Source organism: Trichechus manatus, unplaced genomic scaffold, assembly GCF_000243295.1.
Source record: "Trichechus manatus latirostris isolate Lorelei unplaced genomic scaffold, TriManLat1.0 scaffold00040, whole genome shotgun sequence".
Taxonomy (NCBI): domain Eukaryota; kingdom Metazoa; phylum Chordata; class Mammalia; order Sirenia; family Trichechidae; genus Trichechus; species Trichechus manatus.
In genome coordinates, this window is record NW_004443976.1 from 13,218,480 (window position 1) to 13,229,352 (window position 10,873).

General features: G+C 53.6%; 3 protein-coding genes across 5 annotated transcripts in view; 2 read left to right on the top strand and 1 right to left on the bottom strand.

The window, feature by feature from the left end:
* Positions 1 to 2,532: 2,532 nt before the first annotated feature.
* GP1BA (glycoprotein Ib platelet subunit alpha) lies at positions 2,533 to 6,159 on the top strand. The gene is made up of 2 exons (XM_004376087.2): positions 2,533 to 2,538; positions 2,783 to 6,159. Exon 2 carries the CDS (start codon positions 2,789 to 2,791, stop codon positions 4,742 to 4,744), a length of 1,956 nt encoding a protein of 651 aa, XP_004376144.1. The 5' UTR covers positions 2,533 to 2,538; positions 2,783 to 2,788; the 3' UTR covers positions 4,745 to 6,159.
* A 425-nt stretch (positions 6,160 to 6,584) lies between these two features.
* SLC25A11 (solute carrier family 25 member 11) lies at positions 6,585 to 10,209 on the bottom strand. 2 transcript variants are annotated; one of them, XM_023731119.1, is made up of 8 exons: positions 10,125 to 10,209; positions 8,727 to 8,879; positions 8,437 to 8,643; positions 8,170 to 8,260; positions 7,992 to 8,082; positions 7,804 to 7,903; positions 7,674 to 7,725; positions 6,585 to 7,543 (listed from the first exon to the last, which is right to left on the bottom strand). In XM_023731119.1, the coding sequence occupies exons 2-8, from the start codon at positions 8,876 to 8,878 to the stop codon at positions 7,388 to 7,390; spliced, it is 849 nt and encodes a 282-aa protein (XP_023586887.1). In that variant the 5' UTR covers position 8,879; positions 10,125 to 10,209; the 3' UTR covers positions 6,585 to 7,387. The 2 variants fall into 2 exon arrangements, with proteins under 2 accessions (XP_023586887.1, XP_004376145.1); XM_004376088.2 differs by lacking the exon at positions 10,125 to 10,209 and adding an exon at positions 9,451 to 9,766.
* The window catches only part of RNF167 (ring finger protein 167), a 4,477-nt gene continuing 3,749 nt past the window's right edge, over positions 10,146 to 10,873 (top strand). The window contains exons 1-2 of one of the 2 annotated variants that reach the window (XM_004376091.2): positions 10,146 to 10,653; positions 10,737 to 10,817. In XM_004376091.2, the coding sequence (XP_004376148.1) occupies positions 10,570 to 10,653; positions 10,737 to 10,817 (165 nt within the window). In that variant the 5' untranslated portion in view covers positions 10,146 to 10,569. The remainder of the gene's footprint in view (positions 10,654 to 10,736; positions 10,818 to 10,873) is intronic. The other variant, XM_023731118.1, reaches the window with a different exon arrangement.

Sequence of the window (10,873 nt, forward strand, 5' to 3'; positions counted from 1 at the left end):
CTGACTTGATGGCACATAACAACAAGATCAAGAAGAAGAAGCCCTGGTGGGGCAGTGGTTAAAAGGTGAAATGTCGATGGTTTGAACCCACCCACTGCTCCGGGGCAGAAAGATGTGGCAGTCTGCTTCTGTACAGAATACAGCCTTGGAAACTCTATGAGGCAGAGTTCTACTCTGTCCTACAGGATTGCTATGAGTCAGAATCAACTCGATAGCAATGGATTTGGTTTGGTTTTGGGGTATAGGTGGTGGTTGAAGACAAGGAACTGGATGAGGTGCTTGTGTAGCAAAAAGAAGAAGAGGGCCCAAGGACATTATGCTGAGTGAAAGAAGTCAATCACAAGAGGACAAGTATTGTATGAGACCACTATTATAAAGAAACAAGAAAAGGTTTATACATGGGGAAAAAAAGCAAACTTTGACAGCTACCAGGGATGGCGGGGTGCGGGGGAGAGGGAGGGAAAATTACCAAATAGATAGAAGACATGCACTAATACTGGTGAAGGGAAAGGCAATATACAATATGGGGAAAGTCAGCAAAACATGACCAAGACATGGGAGGGCACTGAGAGGAATGAAAGAACAAAGAGCAACAACGTAGTTACTATAGCATAGACAATCCTGCAACAATAGTATTAACAAACACTAACTTACAAATGGATACATAGGTAGATAGATATGCCAAGAGGTGTGGGAGGGTATAAGGGAACACACTCACCTGCAGATATAGGTTTGGTGGTGGATATTTCTACATACATAACTGTGATGCTGCTTATATATTAATATAGACAACAGAACACACAAGGGCCACAGTCAGGGCAACTTCTTAGAAACTACCAAAAACCTCACGGGAAGAAGTTCCTAAGCTCAAAGGTGAAGAACCATAGACTTGGGGGACATCTACATCAATTGGCACAACATAGTTCATAAAGACGAAGTTCTGCATCCTACTTTGGTAAGTAGCATCTGGGGTCTTAAAAGCTTGAGAATGGCCATCTAAGATACAGCTATTGGTCTCTTACTATCCGGAGCAAAGGAGAATTAATATAACCAAAGACCCAAGGGACAATTAGTCCGAAGGACTAGTGAACCAAATAAACCACAGCCTATACAACCTGAGACCAGAAGAACTAGATGGTGTCCTGCTACCACTACCAACTGCTCTGACTGAGATCACAACAGAGGGTCCCAGAAAGAGCGGGAGAAAAACTGCAGAACAAAAAATCAAATTCACAAAAAAGACCAGACTTACTGGTCTGACAGAGACTGGCAGAACTCCCAAGACTATGGCCCTAAGAAATCCTTCTGAACTGGAAGTGAAACCATTCCCAGAGACCATCCTTCAGCCAAACCATAGACTAGGCCTGTAAAATAAACAGTAACACCCGAGAGGAACATGCCCCTTAGAACAATCAATTATATGAGACCAAAGTGCAACATTTGCCCTAAAGCAAAGATGAGAAGGCAGGAAGGGATAGCAATTCAGGACGAAAGCAAATGGGGAACCTAGGATAGAAATGGGGGAGCGCTGGCACGTTGTGGGGAATGAAACCAATGTCATAGAACACTTAATGTACAAACTATCAAATGAGAAACTAATTTGCTCTGTAAACTTTCACCTAATGCACAATAAGAATAAATAAATCTCAGTGATAAAAACCAAAAAAAGAAGAAGAGGGCCCAAGACCAAATTCTGGGGGCATGTTAAGTTTTTAGGAAGGGCAGAGGAAGAGGAGTTCACAAACAAGATTGAAAGGTAAGGGGAAACCAAGGAAGTCACAGTGCCACAAGGCCAAAGGGGGATCCCAAGGAAGGGATGGCCATGAGTATGCAGGCTACAGCAATCAAGTAGGATCATACTGGAAAAGTATCCAGATAATGGTGACCTTGGCAAAAACTGAGTCAATGGAGCAGGGGGAGAAGCCAGCCTGGAGTGGGGTGAGAAGGCAGAGAGAGGCAAGGCATGCAGAGAGTGAAAATTAGGCAACTCTTAAGAATGTAGCACAAACAGTTAAGCACTCGACTACCAGCTGAAAGGTTGGAGGTTGGAACTCATCCAGAGGCACATCGGAAGACAGGCCGGGCGATCTGTCATAGCCTCGAAAACCCTGTGGAGCAATTCTACTCTGTAACACATGGGGTCACCATGAGTCGCAATCAACTCGAGGGCAACTAACAACAACCAAGAATGTAGCTGTGAAGAGGAGAAGACAGAGCGTGGCAGCTGGGAAGGTTTTTAAAAGATGGATGCAGGTGGCTGAAGGCGTCCACCCCGATCCCCACAGTGTGGAAGGAAAGAGGGAAAGAGCAGAACCAAAAGGAGGGTTTGGGGGAAAGTTGTGGAGGGAGGTGATAAGGGCCTGTGTCCGGGAGAGAGATTCCGTTCCCAGGTCACTGGGGACCCTATCAGGCTGGCATTTCCTCCCCATCCCCAGCCCCTTCCTGCCCCTGGCCAGGCCCTCCCTGAGGCTGGAAGACAGAAGACCGAGTCACACCCTGGAAGAAGCTCTGTGCCTTCGGAGGTCTTTCTGCCTGTCTGTAAGCTGGGGCTGGGGTACAGGGAGCTGGGGCAGGGGGACACTGAGGGAGGGATAAGAGCCAAGGACCTGGGAGCGAGTGGTTTGGGCTTTGGGTGCAAGGGCAGAAGAGGTGACTGGGGAGGCTGGGAGGTGTGGAAGCTGAGTTTTGGGAAGGGAACCTGGAGGCTGCAGCAGGACCTAGGGGCAGGGGGAGTCATGCCAGTGGCTGGTGGGGCGACCACTCAAGTCCCCCTCGCCCACAGGTCCCCATGCCTCTCCTCTTCTTGCTGCTTCTGTTACCAAGCCCCTCACACCCCCAGTCCACCTGTGAGGTATCCAAAGTGGACAGCAAGGTAGAAATGAACTGTGAGAAGCATGGGCTGAAGGTGCCGCCTCTGGACCTGCCAGTGGACACAGCCATCCTGCACCTGGGTGAAAACCCCCTGGCTACCTTCTCCACGGCATCCGTGGTGCATCTGACTCACCTCACGGAGCTGCGCCTGGATCACAGCCAGCTGGCCAACCTGCAGACTGACAGGACGCTGCCACTGCTGAAGACGCTGGATCTGTCACACAATCAGCTAAAAATCCTGCCCTCACTAGGGCAGGCACTGCCAGTCCTCGTTAGCCTGGACATCTCCTTCAACAAGCTGGCCTCCTTGTCTCCAAGGGCCCTGGATGGCCTGAGCCAACTCCAAGAGCTCTACCTGCATCACAATCATTTGACGGCTCTGCCCCCAGAGCTTCTGGCCCCCACACCCAGGCTGAAGAAGCTCAATCTGGCTTACAACAAGCTAAGCGAGCTGCCCCAGGGGCTCCTGGATGGATTGGAGGATCTAGACACTCTCTACCTCCAAGGGAACTGGCTGAGCACAATACCAAAGGGCTTCTTTGGGAACCTCCTCCTGCCTTTCACTTTCCTCCACAGCAACCCCTGGATCTGCAACTGTGAGATTCTCTATTTCAGTCGCTGGCTGCAGGATAATGCACAAAATGTCTACTTATGGAAGGAGGGTATGGAGGTCAAGGCCATGACCCCCAATGTGGCCAGTGTGCAGTGTGCCAACTTGTCTGGCATACCTGTCTACAAGTATACAACAGAGGGTTGCACCACCTCTAGTGATGACTATGACTACTATGATGAAGACGAGGACCAAAACGGTGATAAGGTGCATGCCACCAGGGCTATGGTCAAGTTCTCTACCAACACCAAAGCCCATACAACCCACGGAGGCCTACTCTACTCAGAATCTACTGCTTCTCCAGGTAGCCAAATGTTCTACTCGCCTCCACTCCAAGAATCCACTCCAAGACAGGCCACATTCCCAGCCGAAGAGATCTCAGATCCCACCACATTCCCAACTACCACAGAATCCATCACATTCTTCAAAATTTCAAAACTCACTACAGAACCCACCACAACCCCAACCACCCTAGAACTCACCACAACCCCAACCACCCCAGAGCCCACCACAATCCCAACCACTTCAGAGCCTACCACAACCCCAACCACCTCAGAACCGACCACAACCACTCCAGAGCCCACCACAACCCCAACCACTTCAGAGCCTACAACCCCAACCACCCCAGAACCCACCACAACCCCAACCACTTCAGAGCCCACCACAACCCCAACCACTTCAGAGCCTACCATAACCCCAACCACACCAGAACTGACTACAATCCCAACCACCGAAGATCTCACCATATTTTTGATTTCTACAGAACCCACTTTACTCCCTACTACCTTAGAATCCACAGAAATAATCTCTGAACCTTTCAACTTTCTGAATGTCCATGGGGTGGCTCAAGGGAATTTGGATAGCTCCAGAAATGACCCTTTTCTCGACCCTGACTTTTGCTGCCTCCTCCCCCTGGGCTTCTACGTGTTGGGTCTCCTCTGGCTCCTGTTTGCCTCTGTGATCCTCATCCAGCTGTTGATCTGGCTGCAGGGCGTGAGACCCCAGGCCTTTGGCCAGGCTGCAGCTGTGCACACTGCACACCTGGAGCTGCACAGGGGAAGGCAAGTGACTGTGCCCCGGGCCTGGCTGCTCTTTCTGCAAGGGTCACTCCCCACCTTCCGCTCCAGCCTCTTCCTGTGGGTACGGTCCAGTGGCCGTGTGGGGCCTCTGGTGGCAAGACGGCAGCCCTCAGCCCTGAGTCTGGGTCGTGGTCAAGACCTGCTGGGCACAGTGGGTATTAGGTACTCTGGCCACAGCCTCTGAGGGTGGGTAGTTGGGGGACCTTAAGAGAGGCTGTGAGGGGCTTTCCTATTGGGAATCTAGCTGTGGGTGGGTGGGTAAGGAGCCAAGGGTCAGGGGGAGGTCTTAATTACTGTTTCTTTATCAGAAACCTCTTCACACCACAGGCACAGAAACCAGGAGGAGTAATGAGATGGAGTTGGGTGGGCCACAGATTGTGTTGCATGGGGCGGGGAGGAAGTTCTTAGACCATGTGGTTATTACCATCACTTTTGGGACAAGTTTTAGGAAAAAGCAAATAATAAACAGCACAGCATATGACTCCCCCATGTTCTGTGTATAGAAGAAAGCTTAGAAAGAACTTTGTCAAGATGTGAGCATTGGTTGTATCTGGGTGGTGTAAATATGGGCAGTTTTTATTTTTTCTCTGCTTAGCTTGTTCTAGTTTTCCACCATCATGGTATATTATTTGTACAATAAAAAATAATAAAAAACAAAATTTAATTTTTTTTCTGAAGAGAGAGTGGTTGGGGCACCTGTCACTAGAATTCCCAAGGCCCCAACGGCCCCCACTACTCGCTACTACTCACCCAATCAACCCCTAGTCTCAGCCTGCACTTCCCCTGCATAGGGTGTCATCTTCCTCACCCAACTACTGCCCTCCCCTCTCCTCCAGGCCACCCCAAGAACCATAGGTCTTCCTGGTACTTAGTGACACTGCTGAGGCCTACTGCATGCAGCCTGCAGTGCTGGGGGGAAGTGGATGCCTGCTCACATCTGCAGTCCCAGAAATGCAGCTCTCTTGCACCACTCACGTGGCCTGGCCGTGTGCTCCATCTTGGTGGGTATTATTGAAGGGTCTCAAGTTTCCTCTCAAGCTAGGATGCAGGCAAATGGAACTACTTATTCCCTGTGCCAGATTCTGCCATGCCCCTTACCACACTGGGCAGGGCATTCTCTCCTGCTGCTTCACCTCCAGCCCAATCCAGCGTTTGAGGCCCAGAGAATGGGGTTAAAGGCTGAGCCTTCCTGGCTCCATGGAGACTCCTCCTCCAGATGGTGCTAGATCTTCCTACCTTCAAATCTGACCACAATTCTCCTGCTTTGAACTCTTTCCTGAGGCCAAACTCCTTAGCTCAGCAATCGAGGACATCCACGCACTGACCCTACCTAACAGTCCAGCTTCATCTCTCCCAACACACTTCGCAATCTATGCTCCAGCAGTCGCACACTTACCAGTTTACCTGCTCCCCAATGCTTTTTCTCTTCTAAACCTTTGCTCTCGCTCTAGCCAGGGCTGCCCCTGTTCCCTTCTCCTCCCCCAGCCAGTCTAACTACCACCGGACAAAAGTCTAGTCTCTCCTTCCCCTGGGCTGGGCCAGGTGCTCCAAGCTATCCTGCACCTACCTATTGCTCTGCTCCTGGCTCCTAATCACTTCTGCATCATTTTCCCATCTGAACTTGGAACTTAAGGACAAGATCCAGACTTCAAGTGTCTCAAAGCAGCCACCATGGCCCAGCACGGAGTCTGGATGGAGGGGATGAGAAAAGAGGCAGGGCTAGGAGGAACCAAGCAGGGCACCAGGCTGCTGAGTGCCACCTCTTCTCTGTCCACAAGGGGACTCTGCCAAGGGGACAGCTCCCACCTGCTGCCTGCCTATCCCCCAGGCTGACATGGAGCCTTCAGCCTCCTGCTGCCCAGCTCTCCTCCCAGTTTGACCTTCCCATGCTTTTATGCCTCCAGAGGTTTTTAGGCTCCTTGACGACACGGCCTGGGAACCACACATCTTCTCAAGAAAAAGCGAAGGCAGTCACCCTCCTCAGGCCGGGGACCAGATCAAGTCTCCAGCCAACATCCTCCCTTTCCTCAAGCCTCCAGGCTGTGGGAGCCTGGCTCCTATGCTCACCCCAAGCCCTATCCCCTCATCCTCCAAAGGCTCCAACCCTCAAAATTCTGTTCCCCTCTCAGTCTCATTACTCCCTCCCCCGTTAGGCTGCAGAAACAGACATCAGACCCCAGAGACTTTTGCAGGGATTAAGTGAGATGACTTGAACTTGTCTGCCACATTCTTGCGCAAAAAGCTGGGAAGCATCACATAGTGCCTGTAGGTTTCAGTTTCCTCACCCTATCAGCTTCTGTGACCTGGCTGATTTACACAGCATTTGCATAATACCAGCAGGTGCTTTTTCTTTAATGGTTTTTCTGAAAAACTCCAGTTCCTGTTCTCCAGAGGCACCAGCTTCCCTGTCCAGTCTCCTCCCCCTCCTGGCCCCTACAATGCTCCAGATTTGGGGGTGGTATCATCAATCCAGTTTATTGAATAAGCCCTCAATGAGATGGAAGGAGGGAGGGCCACATCTTCCCACTGCGACCCCTCTGACCACTGTGGGTAGCTTCTGCTCTCTCCTGTCCCCTCAGCTCCGCCTAGGCATCTCCACCGAGAAGGACGCCTTCTGCTGTCCTGAAACTAATACCCAAGAGGAAGCAAGATATCCTCAGAGAGGTCATGAGGATCAGGACAAGCAGGGCAAAGTGGAGCAGGGGTAGAACAGACCAAAGTCCTTTATGGCAAAAGAACAAACCACACACTGTGGAGGAAAATAAATACAGGGGCCCAGGGCAGCAGAGTCCAGATCCCTCGGGGGCAGATCAACTATGCGAGTTCCTCAGCCACTGAGGAAGAGCCGCTTGTAGGCCTTGTTCATCTGCTCCAAGAAGATGAAGGTGAGGACAGTGTGGGGACCCAGGCGGGCATAGTACGGCGTGAAACCCTTCCACAGGCTGAAGAAACCCTCGTAGCGGATGACCTTCACCAGCACATCCTAGACAGACAGGCAGGATGCTGGGGACAGGGCCACCGAGGCCAGGCCCTGTCCCACTTCCCCGTTACGCTCACAGCCCTCCCCCAGGCATCCGACCCACTAGCACAGGCTCGTGGCCCTCCTTCCTCACCAGCCCGTTCTTGTATTCCGGTTTCCCGTCAATCGTTCGCATGTTTTGGATCCTGGTGAAGAGGAAATGAGAATATGAGAGACGTAAGGCGGCCCTCTCATCCCTCTCAGGCCCAGGCCTACCCACTCACCGAGTCTTGACAATGTCCACGGGCATGGAGGCAGCAGTAGTGACGAGGCCGCTAATCATGCTGGCACAGAAGTGGCACAGGATGTTGTCAGAGAAGTACCCTGGGGAAGTAGGGCAGGGGGTGGCACACAGTCAGCTTGCAGCCAGCCCGGCCAGGCTGGGAGCTGAGGGCCCAGCTCTGGATCTCACCTGAGTCCAGCAAGAACTGCTTGGATTGGGAGTAGGAGGCAAGCTGGGCAGCATTGACGACAACAGCCCGGGCCATGGTAGGGACGCAGCCCTGAGGTGGGGGAAAGAGGGGGAAGAGTCAGAAATGTCCAAGACGGAACCACATGCCCCCCGTCTCCAGCCCCTACAGTCCACTCACCCGCCACAGCGTGAGGACCCCCTCCTCCCGGGCGATTCGAATCAGGGCATTGAACACGTTTTTGTAGCCACGGCGCCGGTCAGGCGGAAGCCTGGTGGGAAAGTAGGAGGACCCCAAGCTCAGAATGGCCCACCCTGCCCCATGGGAGCAAAGAAAGGGAGACCAGAACAAATGAACGCTCTGCTCTAAACCAGGCAGCAGAAATTGGTCCTTCCTGTCTAGATTCCAAGGAATGGGTCTGGGGACAGGCTCACGCCTGGAACTCACCTGCCATCAGCAGTCATGCGGATGAGAGCCACCTCGGCTGGTGTGCCCACAAAGGCACCAGTTGCACCTGCAGTCATGCCAATCACGGCCTTCAGCAGAAATCCAGGGGGTGTGCCATCCGCCCCGGTCAGGCGCTCAAAAAGCACGGTGTAGATGCCAAGGCGAGTGGTGGTGTAGGTGGCCTGGCGAAGCAGGCCAGCTGATAGCCTGGGGAGTGAGGGATCGGTGTATTAGGCCAAGGTGTGGAGCTGTCAACCCCAGCCCCACGCCCCATCCTGCGGCCCCAGTACCCGGTGTAAATGCCTCTCAGTCCTTCTGCCTTCAGGATGCTGCTGAGGGCATGGAAGCTGGTTTTGTACTCCTTCGTCTTTGCTCCTTCCCCGCTCAGCTGCATCCGGTTCTTCACCAGGTCCAAGGGCTGCACGAAAACCGTAGCTCCCATCCTGGGGGAAGATGGGAGTGGCGTCAAAGGCCAGGTGTCACAGATCTACCAATGACTACTGGAGCCTGGCAGTAAAAGGGTCACAACAGGCACGGCCTGTCATGAGACTGACAAAGGGTCCAGGTGGCTGGTGGGCATGGAGTTCTCTTTGTTCTGAAAAATCCAGTAGTCCAGAGGGGCCCAGCAAGGAAAGGGTTTCATGCAGCTCCACAGGGGTCAAGCAGTGACCCGGGAGTGCATTCGGGACGCCAGGAAGGGGGCATGCAAGACTGGGACTCCACGTAGTCCACCAAGAACCATGTAATGATCTGGGACCCCATACAGCCCGGCGAAATCAAGCAATCAGTTGGAAACTCTCATGGCCTGGCGGGGACCATGTAAGGACCTTGCATGCAGCCCAGTGAGGGGCCCTACAATGGCTGAAAAGCCCATCAAAGGCCTTGCAATAGGCTGGCGACCGCGCTGACCCGGTGCCGGCTCGGTTCACTGCAACAGACCCAATGATGAACAAGGCCCAATTCTTTGCGCCTGTTTTTTTCTCCTTCTTTCCCATTCTCGGGGCCTGAGCTTACCCGGCCAGGCCCCCAAACAGGAACTTGACAGACTTAGGGGAGGTACGGGGCTTCCCGTCCATCACGCTGGCCCCGGGACTCGCCGCGGCCGCCATCTCCACTCAATGCTCCCTCGACTCCCGGTCCCGTGCGCGCGCGGCCCCGCTCGCGCCCAAGGTGACACCGCGCGCGCAACAGGGGCGAGGGCGCGCGCGCACACCCCTCCCCGACTCACGGGTCCCGCACCCGCTGGAAATTGGCGCAGGCGCGCAGCGCAAAGGAAACCGGGAGTAAGGCGATGTCGAAGGAGGAGCTTGAAGGATGGGTGGGGAAAGAGGTGTGGCATATTGGGAAGCCAGAATGTGGGCGCAGTTTTTACCGAATTGGAATCGCGGGAAAATAGATAAGAGTTTGTTTGAAGGTCTCGCGAGATCGAGTGTGCCCGGCCAGCCAGTTAGGCGGTCTCTCGCGATAGATATAGCAAGCTTTCAACAGGGGTGGGGGGAGGGGGAAATGTGGTGAGCACTCTCGCGACACTTGAAAGCACCGCGGCGGCGGCGGCAGCCAGAGGGAGGAGGAGAGGTTTGTAAACACGGCAGCTCCAGGATCCCGAGGACTAGAGGGGAAACGATCAGGGCGTCTTCTGCGACATTGGTGCTCTCTACATTTCCACAGGCACTCCCTCTACCTCTAACCTTTTTCTTAACCGGCCTTTTAGGACCGGAAGTCCTTCATCTTGAGCGTCCAATGCTTGAAGCCGCTGCCTTTCTTTACCGGAAACCCTTTTCCCGGGTCTAGGAAGACGGCCCACCTGGCCGGAAGTCCCACCTCCTTGAGCTCCCCAACCCTTCCAGAAGTTTTTCTGTCACCCGTGCTTGCTTCAGGCCCCTCTACCCGTTTTATCTTCAAACTAGAAATTAGAAAAGGATACATTTAGTGTTTCTCTCCCAGCTCCACAAAACGGGTTGAATATCTCCCTGAGTCGAGGTTCCTTCTCCGGCACCCCCATGTAGCTAGGAAGTGGAACCTGGGGGTAGTGGGACCCCTGGGATCCTGAGGGTGGGGCGAGGAGGACGCAGAACTCCGCTTCTGCTCCTGCTACCCAGGACGCGGCTCCTCAGCCTCTCCCCTCCCGCCACCATGCACCCTGCGGCCTTCCCGCTTCCTGTGGTTGTGGCCACTGTGCTGTGGGGAGCGGCCCCCATCCGGGGGCTCATCAGAGCGGTGAGTCTGAGGGGCGGATGGGGGAAGGGCGCTGCAGGGAGGGGTTGCACGCAGAAAAGGAACATGGACTCTATTGTCCGCAGACCTCTGACCACAACACCAGCATGGACTTTGCAGACCTCCCAGCACTTTTTGGGGCTACCCTAAGCCAGGAGGGACTCCAGGTGATTTTCTTCCCTTTTCTCACTTCCCTAAATCCTCGATCTTGGGCGGGGGGGGG